We start from the raw sequence: 24,632 nt of genomic DNA, 5'->3' as shown, positions 1-24,632 counted from the left end.
ATTGGAAGCATAATGTGTTGTCTAATGGTAGACCCTGCTGCCATATGGCATCACGAAAATTGTGACCAAGTCCCAGGTTCAGCGCTGACCTGACTTTCTGCCTCATTTACACACAATTGCAGTTTGAATTGTTCCTCTAACTTTGACAACACAACATACATACAGTATATTATTTCTCACTTTTGATCTTTTTTTTACTTTTTGTATTTATTTATGGTTAGTTACTTAAAATAAGGCCAATTCACTTCAAGTAATGACATCAAATGTTACCAGCTGGTGTAGTGTAAACACTAGTGACGTCACTTAAGCGTCTGTATTTAACTGTCAGTAGTTTCAAGAATTAATGCAGTCATTTACTGAATATTCCTTGTAAAAAAATAAATTTTAAATTAATTATTTATAGGAGATAAGTATTATTATCAGTAAATATACCGATATGCATTACTGACCACCTCCACGGCTAAAAATAGCCCAATCTCGCGGTCACTTTTCCTTTCTTGTCTCCTCACTGGCAAATGGGGGGGGGCGTGGGGAGGGGTGTGTGATGATAGCTGTGTTTATTACAGGGGTATAATTCTCTTTTACGTTATGTTAGACAGGTTTATAATACATTTTTATTATTTTAATATACCGGTAATCTTAATTTGAATCCAGCTTGCCAAACGTAAGTTTCAGTATAAAATAATTAGTGGTAAGACCTTGTGAGTGGCTTACGATGTTTCCATCACCACTCTTGACACACTAAACCACAATATTTAAGAGGTAAGAATTTTATACTTGGTGGTTTAGACGACCCCCTGACTTTGGGCAGATTTTTTTAATGTTCAAATTCCGTCTTATAAGCCGAGATATACGGTAATCCCATATGTTCTGTTATTCCATTTACGCGTTTCTCGTTTTACGCGCTACTCTGCGGGTTCAATTGACCGCATAAAATCGAGGGACCACTGTACTACACTAGACTAAAAATTTTATCTCTTGTGCAAACTATGTATGTTTATACTCAAATTAATCACTATCTTACAAGGATTCCAGCAATGGAATTTATATTCTGCTAAGTCTAGTCAGCTACATTTTATAAGATAAAAACTTTAAGCCTAAAACTACTGTAGCTTCACCTAGGCTGGGAGGGAGGGAGGGAGGGAACTTAAGTGCCCTCTCAATCATTTTGTCCTGACTAAAGGAGGTGTCGGACCATCACTTCCCGGAAAATCGGTGGTGTACCGTATATCTCGGCCTACAAGGCGACGGGGTGTATAAGACGACCCCAAAAATTTCCATTTAAAAAGTAGGTTTTGACCTCTATTTGCTGTATAAGACTGGTACCCCAAATGTGACACTTACCATTGGAAGCTTACTGACCCAGTAGTCCTTTACCAACCATCACATTGACCAGTGCTGTTTACACATCCTTGTTTTTTTAAAATAAGACCAATTCACTTCAAGTAATGGCATCAAATGTTACCGGGTGGTGTAGTGTAAACACTAGTGACGTCACTTAAGCGTCTGTTATTTAACTGGAACTAATGTCGGTGTCGAGTAAAATTTTTCCATTTACTTGAAATGGATTTACCGATTTATTTGTTTATTTATTTATTTATAATATACTGTAATATATTAAACACACTGCAAGTATTTTCTTTAATTTATAAACTTGTTTCGCGGCAAAGGGAGGCTACCATTATACCTGGTAGGTGAAGTTGACCTGATACATTTATGGTGATCATTAAGGATCAAACTCCGAATCAGATGACCTGACTTCGTCTTCATCATTCTCATCCTAAATTTACCACTGTCGGTAGTTTCAAGAATTAACGCAGTCATTTACTGAATATTCTTTGTAAAAAAATTAATTTTAAATGAATTATTTATAGGAGATAAGTATTATGATCAGTAAGTATACCGATATGCATTACTGACCACCTCGGACACAAAGACGGCTAAAAATAGCCCTATCTCACCCTTCTTACAGCTGGTCACTTTCCCTTTCTTGTTTCGTCACTACCAAATGGTGGGGGGTGCGTGATGATAGCTGTGTTTATCGGGGTATATTGTTCTTTTACGTTATGTTAGACAGGTTTATAATACATTTTTATTATTTTAATATACCGGTAATCTTATTTTTAATCCAGCTTCCCAAACGTAAGTTTCAGTATAAAATAATTAGTGGTAGGACCTTGTGAGTGGTTTACGATGTTCTCCATCACCACTCTTGACACGCTAAACCACAATATTTAAGAGGTAAGAATTTTATACCCTGTGCTTAAGACGACCCCTAATTTTGGACTGATTTTTTTAAGGTTCAAATTCCGTCTTATAGGCCGAGATATACGGTACCTGTATTACAGTTTATTTATGCCTTTTTATTAAATTCCATGAGGTACCGTATACAAACTGAACTTTGTATGTCCTTTATATCTTCCTCTCCATTTTTCTTTTCCATTCTGATTCTTGCAACCTCTTTTCAGGATGTACAGGTATGGGATCATTTATTCAGCATGCAGTGTTTTTGTGTGTGTTTTTTTTTCAGAGTTTGGAGTACCGGGCAAAAAATGTTCCAGAACATATCCGTATTTTTAGCATTCCAGTTACCAGCACTCCGGATAAACTTTCCCATACCTGTATATCATAACCCTTGCTCATTGCTGGCTGGCAACTGTTCTCTTATGTTTTACTCAGGAATGTGGTAGTCAATGTTCACCTTTCTTAAGGGATGCTGGTTTGTTCCAGTTCACCCAGCTGTAAATTGGGACTCAACTTATTTGGAGAGAGGAAGACAGTCAAGTGCATTGCTTGCTTCATTGTTCCTAAAGCATTGTTAGACACACTTTCACATTTCAATAACAGACCAATGGTTCATAGAATCTGACAATCTGGGACAAAGTGAGTGAGAAATGCTACTGTACATTTAGCAACTTTTTCATTATTTGGCCTTGTTTGTCTGAAACTCTAGAGTGTATACCCTCAATTAAACTACCATATAGTACTGTATATGGCCTCTTTGAATGGTTAGAGATGGTATTTAGAGGTAGTGCTTTCCCAGGTTAATTCTCTCTCTCTCTCTCTCAAAACTTTACCAACAATTGTGCAATCGTGAACATTTCTCTAAATTCACATTTATTCATCTTCATTCCTTACATTTGTATATAATTTCCTTATATTTTATTGTTTGTATCATCACAAGAAAAGCTTTCTTTTTAAAACCTTAATGCAGTGTAAAGACTGTGATGTGCAGATAATATAAAATGAGAACAAAGAATAAGTTGATAGGGTGTGGATTTTGGATAATTATGAATATTGTAAAGATGAAGTGCTTAATTTCTTGTACATTAAATGCAGGACAAATGTAAATATAAGAATCCAAATTACATCATGAAACTGTATTCCAGGTTAGCCTCACCAGAGCGACCTCGTGCACCTGTACCAGAACTTCATATTGCTCTTGGTGGGTCGGCTGTAGTACCACCAGATTCCCCCCTTGCAAGCCCTGGAGATTCCGATGGCTCGTCACCTCTGGTAGAGTGCAGACCGATGCCACTCTTTGTCCCAGAGGTTGAGGAAATACGTATATCACCAGTTGTCAGCCGAAAGGGCTACCTCAATGTTCTGGATGACCGAACCAACACCTGGATAAAGAGATGGGTGGTAAGTATATGCTGTTATTTATTTCCAATGGAGACTGAGCATGAAGTGTGTGGTAGACTGCAAGGAAATTTTTTGAGAAAAGACGGCACATTTCCTGTTGGTTAATAGGAGTGGATATAATGAATTAACAGTAAAATTTTATTTCAGAAATTTTGGCACTGTTCAAACTGAAAGCATGCAGGATTATAAATTTCCATTTTCCTGAACAAAATCTGACTCCTTCCTATCCCTACTCCTTGAAGCCATCTGTGCAAAATACATGACGTTTATATTCAAATTATTCGCTGTCTTGGAAGGATTCTAGCAATGCAAATTATATTCTCCTAACTTTAGACTGTGATATTATATAAGATAAAAACTGTAAGCCTATAACCACCCAACCCTGGCTGGGAAGATGGGAGGAGGGAGGTGACAGTGACACGTTTGACAGTTGGGGCCGAAGGTGTAGTGAAGTGTTTATTTGTTTATTTGTGTCCTTTATTGAGTTTTTGTTTTTTGTTTATAAAATGTCACAGAAGTGACCGAGGAGAATATAATTTACATTGCTGGAATTCTTATAAGATAGTGATTCATTTGAATATAATCTTGCTATAGTTTGCACTAGACAAAAATTTTAGTAATCATTTATTACATTATTTTGAGTACATGTACAGTAGAGCTTTGCCCCTAGGACAATGTAGCGTGCCCAGAGAAACATTAGGCGCGAATTTTAAAATATGATGCGCCAGATTGACTCTCGCAAAATATGAAAGATTCACTTTAAATTAAAACATTGTCCTTAATTGTGGGTATCGCTTTAAATCAATTATCTTAAATTGAATCGCTTTAAATCGATGTGCTACTGTGCATCATTTTACCAACTCGGTCAGTAGCTGCTTGCAGTCTAGTTACATTAAGGATTTTCATCAGATTCACTGTAAACTGATAAAGTAAGCTGTAGTAATACCTATGACAAAAAGTTTCACACTAAAGAAGAGTGTTCCTTACTTTATAAGACTTTGTCTCCAATCAATCCAGATGAAAGATGTTGTCATTAATAAATTACCAATGGTAATAACAAGTTGACAACCACCTACTCATTGACCACACCATCACATCCTTTCTCATTGTCAGATACAAGCTTAATGTTTCCTACCCCTTCCCCATCCTTCCTTCCCCCCCCCTTCCCCTCTCATTTGGTCAGTGGTGGTGACCCCTGTTCCCCGTGAGGTCATGACTTCATGTGTAGTCACTCAGCTTGGCAGTCTCTTTGACACTGCTGACATTGACTAACTGTTACCAGTACTACCAGTACTTATGATGCTTAATCTAGTAACCAAAGCAGCTTATCTGCACCTGACTGATAGGTCACTAATCCAGATACGTACACAGATGATATGCAGCCTATCAAGGTATTATACCAGTAGCCAGGAATATGTAGTATTTTCATATTCAACATAATGGGAATACTGTAGACAAATGTGATTGATTACAATTACAAAACAAATTTAAGAATACAGTATATTCATTTATGAATACTTGAACAAGTATAATTGAATATAATTCTAGATTATGATAACACTGTGTCTGTTTCATTATTGTTCACCAAGACTAATCATATAAAAAAGTTTTAAAAGTATGGAAATGATAAGTAAAAATTGGACAATAGAGTAGATAAGGGCAGAATTAAAGATATAATGGATATTATCTTACTGGGTATATTGTTGTGGGAGGAGCAGGTAATTGGTTACTAAGCATGATGACAGAACTTATAATTTGGGAGAGCTTGGCACTCAATTGATGGATTTCTTCCAGGGAGATCAAAAGAGCGACCTACATGATAACCAATTAAATATGTCTTTAGATCTACCAACTGATCACAGGTTTTCTAAAGATTTGCATTAATAGCAAAACAAAGATGGAGTCTAAAATACCATTGCTTCAGTCAAAAAGACTTGGCTGTCATGCCTCACAGGTTTTCATATGGAGGCTTGCTCCTATAAAGCTCATCACTGAAGAGGTTAAAGTCCATGAGTATGGCAGTTGTGTATATCTTGGCAACTACATTATGTAAAATTGCTGGAATTTGTCATATTTCTTCAAAGTTTTAGAATTGGAAACTCCCAACTCACAGCATTTATACAGCCAGTTTTCAAATATGAATTGATGTAGCCATCATTAGGGGAGTGACTTTGTTAGAACACTATTCTTGGTTAAAAGGTAAGTCTTAGATTAACTTCCTCCAAGGAGATATGATCAATGTTTTGTATGGTTCAGTTCTTGTTACTCTTAAGCCTTAAAATTAGGCTTTAGAAACTATGTCCACACTTTGATAGTTTGCACAGAATTATTCTAGTTAGCAATATCATATTTCATTAAGAGATAAATCACAAATTTATTTATTTAATTTTAGAGTTTTCATCTAGTGAGTGAAATTCTTACTCCAAAAGAAAAATTTATCTCAAAGTTTTTAATTGTTCTTATTTCAAGTTCTTTTGCTTCCAGAATGTCTTCAATCATTCAGAGTTACTAATTGTATCCTGATACTGTATACAGTACTTGTTTCAAACAGACTTGTGGATAAATTCTGATTACCTCAGGGAGTTGCAATCCTGCCTTGCCATATAAGAGGATGATTTAAAATCCTACACAAAATGCTTTGTTCCTACTCTATAAAAGTGGGTTGGCAATATGAAGGGTATCCAGCAGTAAATTTTCTTTTAAAATTGCCTTCTGGTAACTAAGAGAGAGGTTGCAAGAATATGTACAGCTTGGAGAGCTGCCATCAGGTAAACATGGCCAACCCACACAAACTTGGAAAGTAATCATAAAACAGTAATGAGGATGATGACAACTGTTATGAAAATATTGATAGTTGTGTTTATGTGGTAGTTATATTGGTTATCTGAATGGACTTTTATTAATGCAGTATTTTGCGCAACAAGAGATAGCAATACAGGTGCTCCTCTACTTACGAACGAGTTACGTTCCTGAGGCTTGTTTGTAAGTCCAACTTTACTCTTGTAGATACCAAACATATTGTAAAAAACGAAAAGATTATGGGTATTTAGTACAGCTATACCCTTTAATACAGCCTTAAAACCTGGCTCACTCTCTCCTCTTAGGTAATGTTTGTTCTTTCTGGAATTTTCTTCAAAATAATCCAGTCTCATCCACATTAAACACCTGTTCTGGCAGGTAACCCCCCTCAATGATGATGTTTGTATCTCTGAAAGTTTGTAAGTTGAACGTTTTTAAGTAGAGGAGCACCTGTGTAGTTTTCAAGTACAGGGTATTACTTTTTTTACCATTATTTTAATATATTCATACATGCTCTTTCCACTATATTATCTACCATTTCTACTTTTTGTCTGCCTTTTCTTTTCTTTTGTCTAAGAAAGTAAATGTTTTTCCATTAGGTTGTACGACGACCATATGTATTTATCTTCCGAGATGAGCGGGACCCTGTAGAACGAGGACTCATTAATTTGGCCACTGCCCAAATTGAATACTCTGAGGACCAACAGGCCATGGTGCGGGTACCTAATTCATTCAGGTTAGTAACTTATACATTTTTCAGGGTTTATCTTTAAACATTTTAGAATTATTTTTTTTTTGTATGAGTTTTCATAAGTGGCTTGTAATATTTACAGCTCATTAAATCCCAATGGCAGAGCAACCTTGCTGTGCTCTAGAAAGAGCAACAGAGGTGGTCTTTCCAAAACAACTACTCAACCATCAATACTTGGATACATGTGTCACCATTCCAAGCAGGAAAGTAGACCATCTAACAGAAATATTTATAAATACATTCCTCCTCCTATTCACCTTTCCCAGGAAATGGGACTCTGGAAATAATCCCATGAGATTTGCAGGTTCTCTCAAATTAATAGGATGCGAGTCAAATGTGCTTTACACTTGTCATATCTTTGTGAAATTGTGACTGGTTTATGGGGCAGATGAGTATAACTTCTATTTCCTTCGTGGTCTGAATGAATTGAACATGCAAAGAGGGTTTTGTGTGGGAGCTACAAGTTCTGTTATGATTATTAAAGTAAAGCTGTTGAAAATATCAAGTGGGTTTTTGTCCATGCTGCAGGTTAAGTTTATAGTTTGATTGCTGTTTCTAAGGAAATCCACACGACTCAGTAAGTGCAAATGACATTGTATCTACAGGTATCCCTCATTTAGCATTAATTCACTTAATATAATTTATTTTAGTGATATAAAATTTTTCTTGCCCTTTCTTTTTTAAAGTTGGGTCAAAATTCAGCTTAGCAATGTTCGTCTCACTATGATTGGGGGAAAACCGAGGCGGAGGTGGCCTGTGAGATGGCATGTTTCCTTTGTTACCTGTAATGAAACTATAAAAGTTATGGAAAAATCATTACAATCATGGTGGTGAAACAGAAGCCTGAAATAATGTGTTCTCTGGCCCTTTGACGATAAGGTGCCATGGATTCAAGGTTGATCATGGAGGGTGGGGGAGGGAGCATCTCCAAAAATTTATAAGCCACTGGTCTAAGCAAACAAAAGGTGAAAGATATAACACTCAAAATAACACATTCTGAAAGGTTTTTAATAAAGAACGTGAGACAGAATTTTAAGTCCCTTATATGTTTTAATGTAACAGGATTTAATAATTTAAATGTGGAGTGATGCATGACATAGCAGAATATTTATTTCATATTATTTATGAATATGATTAATATTAGGACTGGGTCTTTTGTGTGTTTAAAGAGAAAATAAATGTTTGCCAAAAATAATGATGTAGTTTGATTGGTGCTACTTATGAATATTTAGTCTTATTTAAAGGAATATCTTTCATAAAGTAGATTTGATATTATATTCTCTGTTGTGAAAAGTGAATTTAGTTACAGTAATTTCAAACTTCTTCATTACAGTGTGGTGACCAAACAGCGAGGCTTCCTATTGCAGACCCTGGGAGACAAGGAAGTGCATGATTGGTTATATGCCATCAACCCACTTTTAGCAGGACAGATCAGGTCAGATATTGGTAGAACAAGTTATACAGGGAGATAATATGTTATCATTGAAATTAAAGACAACCCATCCTCGTGTATGTATTCATACTCACATGCATATGTATGCAGATACTAACACATTAGAGTGAGAGTTGTATGCATATATTTACATAAACAATACATATTCATCATACATTTTTACACACCTACTTGTACTCCCAAAAGATTGTAGTTTTGAACAAATATACCGGTATGTACTGTAAATGTGTGAGCACACATACTCATACATGTTTTAACCCGCACACAAAATATATAGTGGATTTGTAATATGGGGTAAAAATAGTATACAGACCTAATGTCAGTGTAGTATAACTTGAAAAGAGTAACAGATTGCTAGTGACTACATGAATACACTGAACCCTCACTAATTTGATATCTTCAGGGCTCTTGGTTGAAGGAATTACATGTATAATTCTAATCCTTGGGACCAAGACTGAACCAGTTTTAAGTGTATTTTCCTGTGTCCTGGGACCTTAGAGTCCCAGACCTACCAGTAGACTATGTCACGTTTTGCATCCACAAACTCATACAAACCCAGTTTAAAATTTGTTTTACTAATTAAATAAAAGAATAAAGAAAACATCATTCTATGCATAATTTTAATAAAAATACATTAAATGTAGTGTTTTTTAGAAGTTGAGAGTTCCCTAAGTAGGCCTACATCAATCAATTAATCAGAGTACACAACTAATTCTTAAAAATTGCCCAAAAAATTTTGCAGAAAGTGCAAAAAAGCCCACCAGTGCTTTGCCATGCATACATTATAAAGGCATTGTATTAAGAAACTGCAAAACAGTGTCATTTTAGAGGTGAAATTAGACATATTAAACAATAGGAGAGTGTGGTGAATGAACAACTGTACAGTAAAGCCTCGAATAACGACGTTAATGTGTCCTCCAATATTGCAGTGTAAGGTGAATCGTCTTATCGCGAATCATTAATTACCATTAAAATAAAGCAATAATAATGAGATGCATTCCCCAGTGTGACCTTTTCATATCTTTTGTGTGGCTCTTTACCCTCTTTTCCCCCCAAAACAATACAATTAATGAAAATTGCAAACTATGTTCTTTAAATAATGTTTCTGAATGCACCTTATACAATATAAATAAATAATAATATGGTCACACAAGAGGAGATGGGATGCCATTGTTTTCGTTTGTGTTTACAGCCGGGAGTCCGGGACGATAGTTCTACACGAGAAAATGAAGAAATTAAGACCCAGGTTGTAGCTGTAGTAAAATTAATGTAAAAAAAATGAATATACCGGGTATATGTTTTAAGTAACGTTATTTAATGTTAATAAATGGAACAATAGAAGTAGCTAACCACTAATGGCAAAGAAAAAAAAAGAGATGGATTGGGAATGCCAACAAATAAGTATGTGCGCATTTAAGGATACCGCGTCATTTATCTTTTTAAGAATACTGTATGTACAAAAGATTCATTATTGTTTGTTACTGAATATGTATTTGATTGAATTGATGTTTATATATGTGAAATGAACAATGCAACTCATTAATAATACGTAGAATATTAAAACATACAAGAGACAAGACAGCATTGTTTTCGTGAGTGACGGTTCTACATAAGAAACTGAAGAAAATAAGACCCTGGTTGTAGCTGTAGTGAACTTAATTAAAAAAAAAATTGAATACCTGTATGTATGTTTTAAGTAAAGTTATATAATGTTAATAAATTGAACACTAGAAGTAGCTAACCACTAATGGTAAAGAAATAAGGCGAGACGATTGGGAACGCCAACGTATGAACAGTAAGTGCGTACATGTGAAAACATATCGTCATTTCTCTACATATGAATATGAAAGCAACACTTATTTACTGTTCATATATGTTTTAAATAATATTTACAAATGTAAAACAAAAATTCTACTCACCAATGGTGGTAAAGTCTAAAACATAAGGACAGCCAGTGAATATTGTGCGAGTTTTTACTCAGATGACGAAGTAATCAGGTTCAACTCTGGCTGAAGCTGTAGCTTTCCATAGAGCTGTTGCTGAAACTGTTACTGAAGCTGAAGTTGATGTTGAAGCTGCATATGATGCTGAATTTGATGGTGTAGCTGAAGTTGATGGTTTAGGCCTTTGAATAATAAAGCTGTTGAAAGAACCTTGCACAGCTGCTTTCTTTTCTCATTATACATCTTTATGTAGAGGTCATTTGCGTTTATTTAAATTTTATGCTTTGTTCTGTTAATGGATCCACTTCAGAAAATATGTTCATTGCTTGCTCCATATAATATCCACAGACCTCTCACCTTTTTCATATCGTTTTAACTAGTTTCTCGGCTAAGCTTATACACTGTATGCCTTATACTGTATCTTCAATTCCGCATTCTGATAAAGAATATAAAATTGACCCAAAAAAATTGAATTATGAATATATAAAAAAAGTGAAGGTGCAGTATATGTAAACAGGTAGAAGGAGCAAATTAGGAGGACTTCGTGTTGTTCTTGATTCCAGCTACCCTACACCAAAGTAAGAAAGTGCTTGTATATACTGTACTTATATGTTATTGGAGTAAATTGTTTTTGCAGATTTTCATATCAGTGTACTACTATATTTCTTTCTTTTACAGATCAAAGTTAGGTCGCCGTAGTCGTCACACATCTGGTGGCAGCCACCCCAATACCCTTTCTGTTCCGACTAAGTGAAATAAGGACAATCCAGGGTCTTATCAGAGCCTCACACACCAACTTTATGAGCAGCACATGACATCTGCTACAGCTTGAGTTGTCACTGACTTGTCACATATTCATACTGTACTAATTTCTAAACCAGTCAGGTACTGAAGACAACAGAAAAATTATATGAGTGTTATTTGTGTAAGAAAAAGCAAAAAAATTACTTAAAATCACTGTTCAACAGGACTGCACTGCCTGGGGTAAGGTCCTTCTGTTTTTTCAGGAAAATGTTCCTTTTGAAGTGACTTTCATATTTTATCAAATGATGTGATCAACAAATATGGGGAAGCCTCTAACCACATCCACTGGTTGGACCATACTTTTTGAAAACCCTCCCTTAAAGCATGCAGTAGGAGTCAGTGAACCTGTAATAATTACATATAATGTTTGAGAAAGATAGTTTGCCTCATCCTTTTTATCTGGTGGAATAACTAGTTTGAGATGTTCCAGTAAGAGTTGCCTGGCTATCTGTTCTCTAGTCCCTAACATGACAATACTATTAAAAATTGAGCTTTAGGGGCACACTGCAACCACCCATTTAATCTTGCAGTGTCTGCTGTGTTCCTTCCAAATGTTCTTCATAAGAGGGCTAACAATTATTTCACTAATTAATTGTTCGTCCCACATGCTTGCCTGTTGCTTTTTACTGTACACAGGCTCTACCGGCATCACCCTTAATTGTGATCATTAATGATTATAGTAGACTCATTAGCATTGCAAGATATATCATCAAGTCTTAAGTCGAGGTGTGAGAAACCTTATTTTTTTAATTTATGTACATATTATTTGGTAACAAAAATATTTAAAAGAGAAGTAAAATGCAGTTTACTGACAAGTATATGGGGAGACAGTGGTCCTGTTGCTCATTATTGACAATTTCTGAAGGGGGCTGAATCTCTGTGCTCATGACTTAAATGAGACATGCTATTTACTGTAAGATTTTAATTATTTTTTTGTATTCTCAAAGGGTTTTATGTATGACATACTCTTCTTCCAAACTGGAGCTCTTGTATGTCATAGACAGTTTCCTTTTAGGAGCTGATGTATGCCTTATTCATCTAATGCTAGAATTGCTCTGTCATACACAGTTTCCCCAATAGGAGTATCTGTAAATTGTATACATTTTCATTTCACAACATGCTATACACCTCAATATCTTGTTGATGTGTAGTGTATGCATATCTATTGTAAGAGCTGATGTGTCTTGGATGTATCTTCCTCTGCTGAGTTCATGTAACTTTACAAGGCATTACTGTATGATGCAGACATGTTGGGAAAGTTGCAATAGACAGTCTGTTGGTGGGTCGGACACATGTGAAGCCCATCAACATGATTCTCTTTTTTATGTCAGATTTCCAGTCGCAAGATACTAGGCAACTGTTGCACAGAAAATACATTCTCATGAGTAGAATTAATCAAGTTGTGAATAAGAAATCTTGTAAGTTGTGATACTATATATATATACATACAGTATATATATAGAGATAATTTTTCAAGTAAGCGATGATTTTTATTCCAGAATAGGAGTGAGTTTAGGGCAGCACTAGTATTCAGATAAATATTTTAGTTTTATGTAGACATTGGGGTGTAATATAAACCCAAAATTAAAAAAAAATCAAATATAGTACCATGCTGCCTGTAGAGATATTGAGAATATAATGATTTCATTGGATTTCTCAGTACTATCACTATTTATTAAAAATTGTACAATACTATACAAAGTTTATGATGATGTGTCAGAAGCATTATGGTACGAATGAAAGTACATTAAAAGTTAGAGGGTACGTGGTGTACTTGTATAGCTTGTATTCTCCTCACCTAGATAGTGCGAACAGCAGCCCAGAGGCCTTCAGACAACAGCCTACCCCAGCATCTAGCTGGTGCACAAATGGGCCAGTATCCTCTTGGTAACCTTACAAACAATAAGCTAGGTTCAGAATTATTATTAGCACCAAGAAAAAGTTTCTATAACAAAAATAAAGTCATATACTAGAAATTTTTTAGTCAGAAGTACTCTGCAATAGTTATGACTTATGGTTAAACCATTGCTGTTGTGGAGTGTTTTTGGTTCATTTTGAACTGTCCTTGCTTTATACTTTCATTCTTAATCTTCCAGCACTCATACGGCTATTTCTTCCATTGTTATTCTCCCCTCACTACCAGATTCTGTTACTACAGAAGATTGTTAGGTTTGTGTGCACTAGTGTTGAACCTCTGTGATGTCTCCCAGAACTGGACACTCACCTTGCCAAGCAGGGTAAAGGATAGCAATTCAAAGTCTTATATCTGTGAAATCAGTAATTATAAGCCTTAGATGGATTTCAATAAGGCACATTTACTTGGCCAAATTAGTCTTATTGAAAGACTGTTTTAATACTCAGAATTGCTGATCATGTCACAGCTTCATTATTATTATTTTTTTTACTTCCCCCTTGTAGAAACTTGTCATCAGAGGTATTTTACCATCTAAATAAAGTAGAATGTTTGTTTGTCAAGACACTTGACTTGGTGATTGGAAGAATGAAACCAAAGATGTTAGTTGATAAGTATAAGCGTATCTTTATCTAGTCACATGCATCACCATTACTCACCATAGTATAGTTTAAGTTTCTCATAAAATATATTATTTCTTTTCAATTGTTTGCTTATTTGTTCCTTGAAGAGTATAAAACTTTATATTTATGGTTAACAAAGGTTGCAAGTGATTGTCCTGCAACTATGGGTTGCTACATATTATGGATATACATCAGGACAGTCAAGCTACATCATTTTTCACAAGTTGTTTTTCTTTTTTATTCAGAGAACTATAATTTGGATATCAATATTTAATGATATTGTGTTATAATAGAATATATCTCAAACAATTATTTATGAAACTCACTGTAAAGCTTGATGTTTACAATGATATGGCCAAATGTAATAATTTAGTTTCTGTTTTATTACCCTTTCTTATGATTTTTAATATCATTGATATATATATATATATATATATATATATATATATATATATATATATATATATATATATATATATATATATATATATATATATATATATATATATATATATATATATATATATATATAATTATATATAATGTGTGTGTCTATCCGTGTTTAAAATAATAAAGCCTCAAGGCAATGAATTATGTGGGCCTTGGAAAATTTGTGTAAGGCCAAATGGCATTTTTAATTGGTCAAAATACCATAGAGAATTATTAAAAATGACAACAGACTCTTTGAATTATTTTATTATTGTTTTATTTATATTATTACCTGTAAATACAGATAAGGGGTCAAAGGGTGCATAGCAGTGTCTGGTGATATTAATAGTCACAAATACTATAAGATGTAAAATACAGTACTGTACAACACTGCAGCATTTTACACCTCAGGTTGCCCTTGTTTATACGAGGGGTTTTGTTCCAAGAAAAGGCCAGTGTAAGTGAAAACCATATAAATGGACAGGTTCCTCCTAAAAAAAGGGCTTATGTTTCCAGCAATAGTCAATGTCACACTGTTTATTCATGCACTATCAGCAATTATTAATTTATAGTACCGTAATCCCTTGTCAATTTAGGGGGTTACATTCTAGAATTCTCCCATGGTTAGCAAGGGCTGGATCTAATGGGAAATAAGGGGTTTGGGGTTAGTGACTGCAGAGAGACAAACCTAATCTTATACACCTCAATGTTAAAAATGAGCATGGTATAATGCTATACTAAAAAAATTACATATTTATTGTAATGTTTAAAAATATACTGTACAGTGCACTGACCAGTTATTGAAAAACACTAATGAAGCAGTCCTCCCCTGATGATACATGCCTGGCCTTGTTGCTCTCTGTTGATACAAATATGTACTGTATAATAAGTTTTTATACCCTCTTAGTTTTCATAGGCAGATATGTGTAGGAACAATATACTTCCATAAAAAAATAAAATACATATGTGAGAAGGGTGTTTACATCACCACATGTCCTGGGTTCGTGTTATGGCCCAGGCACGTGAAAAATGTGTTTAGCATAGCTCTTGATTCCAAGTCCTGGGTTTGAGTCCAAGCCTAGACACATGTGAGAGGGGTGCTTGTGTACCTCTCCTTTCTATATCTCGGGTCGTGTTGCGTCTCTGTAACAAAGCGTGTTGGCATTCGGGCCTACATTGTTGAGGGGCAGAAATTGGACAGTGATTAGATAAGAGCATGAAGATCGTCTTAGTGAGGTGAAAGTGTAAATTGACGTAGGACTTATAATGTTAGTCGCATTTGTATATTTGAAAATTCACTCTCCACCGACTGGAGGTACAGCCTAGGTCACTGGGTAAGGAGGCATACAACCAATGCCATATGACAAGTATTATTTATTTTTTTTTTTTTATTTTTTTAGTTGTGCTCATGGCTGTGATTGACCATCCAAAGGCCAACCAGAGAGTGTAGTATTGTGCCTTTAGTTAAGACGGTTCATAGTGAAATCAGTGACCACGGTGGAGGTTGTAAATAATTTGAAGTGAAGAACAAATTGGGGCAAGCAATTATGGCACCACTGCCAGCAGTAACCAAGTCGTATTATTGATGCTTTCTCAAGGACTGAAACTGTGCCTACAATCCACCATTCATCGGGAGATACAATGTACACAGTGATAGCAAAAAGATATATATTCATTGATGAGAACGGGAAAGGAAAATACAGTACGTATAAGGAAATAATAGTTAAAAAAACAAAAAACAAGCAGGGCTATCTAGAATGGCAATCTATTGCCACACTAAAGAAAGTATTTTTTTTCTGTTTCTGAAGGACTGAGTGGGCATATGTTTCGTCATTCATAGCAAGATACAGTGTACATAGGGAGAGCACATAGATACCAAGAACTCATCAAGGAGAACTGGCAAAAAAAAAAGGGGGAAAACAGAAGATAACTCAAACTGTCTTGGAAGGACAAATGAGGAGAAGTTAAAACCTGCAGAGGACAGCTAAGTACTATTTTTTTTTCTTTCTTTTTAAATAGGTGTAGTCCATACACAGCCCCCCCACCCCTCCTCCCAAACAGCAACAACCATGAGGGGTATGAAACTTGGGGGTGAAGCGGCACCAGGAAATCTGCTGACATGTGATTACTGCACGGCGACGATGGATGTAGATGATACAGACCTGACCAATACAGAGTTTAGGATGATGCAAGTTGCCATAAAGCATGAAGGCTGTTGCTGATATTGCAATGACTGCATAGTCAAGGTGGAAGAAACGATTGCAAACCACAGGGAAATAAGTTTCCTAGGGACGAAAATACATGAAGCTGAATCCTTGCTGGTTGCCAAAACTTAAACAAGTTGGGAAAGAGATCCTTGCTAAGACTGAGGAAGTAGCCAATAGAATGGAGGTGGTAGCAAAGAGGAGTTATGCTCAGGCCTTAACAGGGCCACAGGAGGTGGCGGAGAGTAATGCAGGTTCAGAACAAGTTCTACAACAGCTATGGACTCTGAAGAAGTGTGTCGAAGAGATGGCAACCAGCGGACCTACTGTTAGGGGAAAGAAGGAACAACAGAAACGTTTCCCACGCAGGAGCAATGTAATAGTTTTTGGAGTCCCTGAAAGCCAGGCGGAGGAAACCGAGATTAGGATAACACACAATAAGATGCAGTTTAAGAATATTTGTACAGAAGTTCTGAATATGCCATCCTCCCCTCAGGATGTGAGGCGGCTGGGACAAAAGCAGGGCGACAAGCCTCGCCCCCTCAGGATCACACTAGTGATTGAGGAGAAGAAATGGGAGGTTATTCGGCAGACAAAAAACTTAGCAAGGAGCGAGGCATTTCGGAATGTATTCATTTACCTAGATCACAAGGTAATGCAGAAGGAACAGCACAAGAAGCTCCTGCAGGGCTTGAAGCAGAAGAGGAAGTCGAGGAGGAACTGGGACAGGTGTACATGGGTTAAATTCAGGGAGAGGGCAGTGGAAGTAAGTGTGCCGACACAGAGCCATGGGGAGCAGCGCACCCTCCACCCAGGAGGAGGCACCAGCTCCACCTACAAGACAGGAAGAGGCGAGAGCCGTGTAAACAATGACATTTCTAACCACAGCCTGCAAAATACAGTGTACTTAGCAAATGCTGCAGCTTCTGAGAATGGAGGGGGGGCCGGAGTTACTACTAACAGCAGAGACGTTACTGAAAAGAACAAATTCTGGCTTGAATGTCAAGTACAGTACAGTACACTAATACTGACATGTTACTTGATAAGAGAGAGGAGTTTGAAACACTACTGAAGGTACACCAACCCAATAATGTAGTTGTAGAACTGTTGTACAAAAACAGAGCCTTAATAGACAATGCAGCGATGCTCAACCCTAACCACCTCCTTATCATGGGGACTTTAACTATGGCGACATCGACTGGAGAAACAAGTTCACCCCAAATGACTTGAATAACCCTGCCACTCTTTTTGTAGAAACTCTGAGAGATAATTTTCTGTTCCAACATATTAAAGACCCCGACACATTACAGAGGGGAGCAAAAACTCAAGCCACTAGACCTCATCATAACAAACGAGGAGGGTATGGTGGCCAAACTGGAACATCTAGCCCCAGTTGGCACCAGTCACCATGTAGTGTTGTCATTCAGATTTAACTGTTACCTAGTTAATGATAAAGCCAGGCCAAGGCGCAAATATTACAAGGGAAATTACGATGGGATGAGGGGTATCCACTGGCCTGACTCACTAAGGCACAAAAACGCAGACACTACGCAGAATATCATAACTAGTAAAGTGACCCATTTGATCAACAAATAAACAGATACTCATCGACTTACGACCACCCAGACATACGACCACCGCAGTAGTATAAAATATTTTTCAAATTACGTATTTTCGAGTCCCAACATTAGTGATCGTGCTGTGTCCTGACAACATTTTTTTTTTAATTCCATTTAAAATGGCTGGCAAGCGTAAAGGTGAGAGTTCTCGTGGTGCTGAGAAGAAAAAGAGACATCCATTTTAGATTTTCTATGTATTATTTTCACCTTTTCAACTAACGACCAATTCGACTTACGACCTGGTCGTCGGTCTGGAACCCCGTCGTAAGTCGAGGAGAGACTGTATACCCAAGACCAAACCCAGTGCCTCTAGGAATACGAGGAGATCCCTACACATGAACCATGCGGCGGTTGACAGAGTTAAGAAGAAAACCCAGAAATTCAAGACGTGGGTTAGGTCTAACTATGAGCAGGACAGAAGGATGTATGCAAGAGGCAGAAACCAAGCAAAGGCAGAGTGTAGAAGGGCTGAAAAGGAGTTCCAGGGGCTGGTTGTAAGTGAGGTCAAGTCAATCCCAAAGGCGTTTTACCGCTATGCAAAGTCGAAATTAAAAACACGAGTAGGAGTATCAGACTTGAGGCTTGAAGATGGTAGTTACACAGATTTTGACCGGGATAAAGCTGAGGAATTGAACAGCTTCTTTTCCTCGGTGTTCACAAGAGAGGATGCGATTAACCTTCCTGCGTTTGAGAACAGACGGTCTGACACAGCACTGACCCACATTGTGTTCACAGAAGAGGGTATAAGAAATAGATTGTCAAAGCTAAAGGTCCATAAGAGTCCCGGCCCTGACATGGTGCAACCCAGAGTGCTAAGAGAGGTGTGCAACGAGCTTGCCGAGCCCCTGAAGATCCTGTTCTGTAAATGCCTGGATGAACAAAAGGTCCCCAGTGATTGGAAAATGGCTTATGTGAGTCCTATCTTCAAGAAGGGCGATCGTCACTCCACGAACAACTATAGACCGGTGAGCCTGACCAGCATAGTATGTAAAGTACTTGAGAGCATTATCATAGATGCCGCGATGGAACATCTACTACGAAACAACCTTGTAAAGGATTGCCAACACGGTTTTATGCCGGAGCGCTCCTGCTTAACACAATCGCTCAAGGTACCCCGGTAAGGGATATTTGGACCCATATTCTGAAACAGGGTGGTAATATCGACAATATATACCTAGATTTTGCCAAGGATTCGACAGTGTACCCCATGTAAGGCTGAAAATTAAACTGGAAGGGTATGGGATTCGGGGAAAAGTCCTAGCGTGGATAGAAGATTTTCTACATGACCGCAAGCAGTGTGCGGTGGTTAATGGCACGAAATCATCTGTAACTGTCACAAGCGGGGTACCACAGAGCAGTGTATTGGGCCCGCTGTTGTTTGTTTGTTTCATAAATGACATGCCTGATGCTATACACTCCTCCATACAAGTGTATGCGGATGATGCCAAGTTATTTCGGGAAATCAAGAACCAAGCTGACTGTGAAGAGCTGCAGAAGGATCTCTGTGAGCTCCAAGAATGGTCGAAGAAATGGCTACTGAGATTCAATGTCACGAAGTGCAAGAGGATGCACCTGGGGCGTACCAACGGTAAGGAGGCATATCATATGTCCCAACGGGATGAAGAAACTGCACTATTTGAGACTGAATGTGAGAAGGACGTAGGTATGTACTATGTTGACAATGAACTGAAGTTCTCGGGCCATTGCGAGAAGGTAAATGAGGCAAATAAATTATTAGGTCTTATATGAAGGTCATGCAGATATCTAGACGGTCCATCCCTTGTAACAATCTTCAAGAGTGAAGTGCTTCCCCATCTGGAGTACTGTCACCTCGTCTGGTCCCCGAGATATACTAGGGACTGTCAGTTGATTGAAAATTTTCAAAGGAGGGCCACCAGACTGATGCCTGCACTTCGGCACCTCAACTACCCTGAGAGACTGGAGCACCTGAACTTGCCTAGCTTATACTACAGACGGGCAAGGGGCGACCTAATTGAGGTGTAATAAGCATCTAAAGGGGCACTACTCAGTTGAGTGTCTTTACCTGGAGCTAGCGGACGCTCGCCCCACAAGGGGTCACAGCTCAAGGTTGAAGAAGCCGCAGGTCCAGACAACTGTGAGGGCAAACTTTTTCGGAGTGAGAGTATGAACTCTTGGAACAATCTGCCAGAAAGTGTTATGATGGCACCGAGTGTGAGCTCTTTCAAGACCAGACTTGACCAACATTGGAGCAGGTTCAGGTACATTCAGGAGCCGGAGCATGCCCAGTACTTGCCAACAGTGCGTAACAGAGACGTGACCGATCGCCCAAGCAGCTAACAAGTCGATCATTGGTGAAGAGGATAAAAGTAAAGTACTGTACTGTAAAGTAAAAAGAAAGTCACAAAGCTAAAGCCAGCCATTTAAAGTCATGAAGCCAAAACCAAAGCCCAGGCTTTTTAAGGCTACACAAAACTTTAACACCATTACGTATACTGTACTGTATTACCTTACATGTTGATGGGATTACATATAATATTCTAAGTTGCAGCAAGTCTTTGAGATAAGCTGATTATATGTAAAATATTACAGACAGTATATCATAGAATTTTAATAAATAAAGCATTATAAGTACAGTATTATATAGTAGTACTTGAACACTAACATTATAAATGTACAACTATTAAACAGGAGCACAGTATTAACATAACCATAAAAATTAACATTATAAAAGGACCATCATACCATATCTAGCCAAAGTCAGCAAGCAAATAAAGCACAATATTCTCGAGTTTATTAAGTATTCACGTTCATTTATAGATCATTTTACTTCCACCTAATACTGTGACCTATGCCCTTCAGAAACTCCCGAGGTCTTCCTCTCATTCACAAAGTCCAGACAAAGGTTCTTCAAAGGCTGTTGATATTTCTTAAGGTGTTTGTGTTTCACCTTTCCTAATTGTATTTAGATCATATTAAACAAATACCTGAACTGTATATAATAATAGTGGCAGATCTAAGGAGCACTTTTTTACCTGTCGTACCGGTACCAAAATTACTGACCAGCTTATCAAAGACCAGTATAGGACTATAGGGTGTCCCCGACTTACAAACATCTGACTTACAAATGCCCGCCGATACGAATGGGGTTAAACTTGAAATTTACTTTATTTTATTTACCTGATGACTTATTTTTTACTTTCATTTACTGTATTTTGTCATTCTATTTCTTCTTTTGTCTTAAATTCAGTGATTTTAGAGGTATATAAGGACTTAGGCTATGATATACAGTAGTGGGATTTTAAACATTGTTCTGTAAGTACGGTATGCACATAGCATGTGTTCCGACTTACGTACAAATCCGACTTAAGAATGTCCTCAGGAACAGAACCAGTTCGTAACCCGGGGACCCCAGTACCGAGATGAAAACACATTATCACAGATCAATCATGTCAGAATCTCCACCCCAGTAAGTTCCAGGGAGCATAAACTTCAGGTGAGGTCAGGTCAAATGTGCATTGTCCATGTGACCTTATATAACCATGACCCAAATGACGTTTTTTAAATTTTGTGTCACCATATTTCTATACAGTCCGTGACTCTACAGATCTCAAGAAACATTGATATAAAAAATGGGAGGCTTTTGTCCTAATTTGCACTTTAACCAAGGGTTTTGCTTGGCACCCATTTTGACTCTTTCTATAGGCTGATAACGTTGCTTATACAGTTACAGTATAGTAACAATCTATCTTTATAAATTTTATTCACCTCATTCATTCATTTATCTATTCATATATTTTATTCATTAGTCATCTTCATTAATTTCATTAATTTATTTTATTCATTAGTCATCTTCATCAATTTCATTAAATTATTGTATTCATTCATTTTCTTATTCATTACTCAAAGCAAATCAGTAATGCAATGAATCTACTAAATTTACATAACATAAACATAGTACTGTACTGTAATTGGCAGTCAACAATCAGAGAAGCATTGCAACACATCATCGTAAGATTTTCAAAGGTGCTGACAGTCAGCCAACAACACCTGGAGCTGAGGAGGCAGAGGAGGTACTTGTCTGAGATTCAGGTCAGGTCATTGTGAGAATAGACCAATAGAAATAGGAAGGATCAGCTGTAACATCACTGAGGCTGTAACATGCACCTGGGCTTTCCTAGCAGATCAGGTCAATGTGTGAACAGAAAAGTCAAGGATCAGCTCTACTGTGATGTCACAATATAGTCAGTGTGTTCACGCAAAGAAGAAAATCCGAATCCAGGCCCATGGCTTCAAAGCTTCAAAAAAGTGGCTTCTGCCCCATGTCTGCCTGACACACGTGAGAAGGTGTTTGTGTATCTCTCACCATTACCAATATGTTTCTTCCCAATTTCATCTTCAGGTGTCACATAATATAAGAAGAGATGTACTGAAGGTGCCATTACTTGTTTTATTTGCTCTTATTATGTGAAGTTGATGACAATTCTTTTAATAGATAAAAAAGTTATAAATCATTATGAAACATTTGGCCTGCTGAATGTATTTATGGTTATTTGTGGTTAGTGCACATGCCAAATTTCAATCTTGTGACCCACTGTGATGAAATAGGGCCACTCATGCAGCCCACTCATCCTTGACCACCGAAGGGTCAAGACGTACCTGGCGCTCCTCTCGGAGCAGCCAGGTCAACTGTTAAGTTGGCCCCTACCAACTCCCTCCCCTGAACCCTCCTCCCCACCGGAATATCAACAAGTTCTCGCCAGAAGTTACAATTTCATTTAGGAAAGGAATGGAACCAGTGTTAAACAGAGGTGAACAGAGGTGAACAGTGGTGAACAGTGCTTAAGTCAGTGAGAACAACTCAACAGTAACAGTCGTACCCAAGTTAACCTTCACACAATGAGGTCCCAGGTACCCAGTGATAATGGCCCTTGAGACCCAACAACAACCAGCGATGTGTTAATCCGTCTACGATAGGAAGGCCTGGGACCACACCTCACTCATATAACACCATCTGTGAGGGAATTACTACACCACGTCAGGTCCCTCATAACACCATCTGTAAGGGAGTTACTACACCACGTGAGGCCTCTCATAACACCATCTGTGAGGGAATTACTACACCACGTGAGGCCCCTCATAACACCATCTGTGAGGGAATTACTACATCACGTGAGGCCCCTCATAACACCATCTGTGAGGGAACTACTACACCACGTGAGGTCCCTCCTAACACCATCTGGGAGGGAGTTACTACACTACGTGTTTGCTGTTCAACACCTACAATAATCTGAATGTTCACTGTATGTTCCTTTACCTTTCTCTAATTAAGGCTTTTGTTAAACCACCAATGTATGTAATAAGTCATTTATGTCCAATGTATATTTTCAGCCTTCGGGCTGCAGAACTTTTTCAATAAACCGTCATTTATTATTATTATTAAATAGGGCCACTAATGCAACCCACTGAGATGATGGAGTGGCCCTCGCAATTGCCTAGGTTACCCATCACTGCTTTAGACCTCACTTCTCACAATGATTCAAGAACTTCAGTTTGTTATCAATATATATACACCCATAGGCGCTTTCCACATTTGGTCTCAGTTAATGTTTTTGTCTCATCACTTCATACCTGTTTCCCATTCATACGACCTAGGTGTATCCTTTTGCATTTTTTTTTATGTTCAATCTTAACAGCCATTCCTTTGACCACTCCTGAAGCTGACAAAGAATTTTCTGTAGCATTTCACAATCCATTTGATTCCTTATTTCCCTGAATAATTTAGCATTGTCCTCAAACATATGTATGGAGGAATGGATAGCTACTGGCATATCATTTATGAAATATACAAATAACAATAATCCCAGTTTGCCCTGTGGTACCCTGCTTGTCATGGGTGCACATGAAAATTTTGTGCCATTAATCACCACAGACTGCTTGCAGTCATGAAGATAGTCTCTGACCCATGCTTGGATGGTCCCCCAAATTCCATACCCTTCCAGCTTAATTTTCAGCCTTTCGTGTGGTACTCTGTTGAAAGCTTTGTTCATTATGGCACCCAGTCTGAGCTCTTCCTTATTCGAATGAGGGTAAAACAAGGATGGGTACTGGCACCAACTCTCTCAACCAATTTCTTGGCTGCCTTCCTTATCCATGCCAGTGCCAATCTAGCTTGTAGGGTGGACATCCAATATCAGATGACTCGATTTCTTTTCTAGCATGCACCCTGGTTCAGTCATGCCTCCGCCATCCATCCACTGCAGAAACCAATGAAAAGACCCAACATCAGATCATATATGCATTTCAAGCCTTTGGCAGACTCTGTACCCGTGTCTTCAGCTGTAAGGAGCTGAAATTTTCTACAAAGCTGCACAGAAACCAATCAATGGTCCTCCCCCCACTGTATGGCAGTGAGACATGGGTCACAGACAGGAGACACCTGAAGGCACTTGACTTGAGAACTTTCACCAA

The 24,632-nt window shown here is 37.7% G+C and overlaps 1 protein-coding gene across 16 annotated transcripts in view; it reads left to right on the top strand.

Moving 5' to 3' along the window:
- LOC121872966 (kinesin-like protein unc-104) overlaps positions 1 to 14,625 on the top strand; it is a 193,531-nt gene extending 178,906 nt beyond the window's left edge. For 15 of the 16 annotated variants that reach the window (XM_042376121.1, XM_042376133.1, XM_042376132.1 and 12 more), the window contains 4 exons: positions 3,390 to 3,645; positions 7,044 to 7,180; positions 8,529 to 8,630; positions 11,270 to 14,625. In XM_042376121.1, the coding sequence (XP_042232055.1) occupies positions 3,390 to 3,645; positions 7,044 to 7,180; positions 8,529 to 8,630; positions 11,270 to 11,345 (571 nt within the window). In that variant the 3' untranslated portion in view covers positions 11,346 to 14,625. The remainder of the gene's footprint in view (positions 1 to 3,389; positions 3,646 to 7,043; positions 7,181 to 8,528; positions 8,631 to 11,269) is intronic. The other variant, XR_006090185.1, reaches the window with a different exon arrangement.
- Positions 14,626 to 24,632: the final 10,007 nt, after the last annotated feature.

The sequence above is a fragment of the Homarus americanus genome, unplaced genomic scaffold (genome assembly GCF_018991925.1).
Source record: "Homarus americanus isolate GMGI-L3 unplaced genomic scaffold, GMGI_Hamer_2.0 scaffold11022, whole genome shotgun sequence".
NCBI classification, from domain to species: domain Eukaryota; kingdom Metazoa; phylum Arthropoda; class Malacostraca; order Decapoda; family Nephropidae; genus Homarus; species Homarus americanus.
This window is presented reverse-complemented; position numbering and strand designations above follow the sequence as displayed.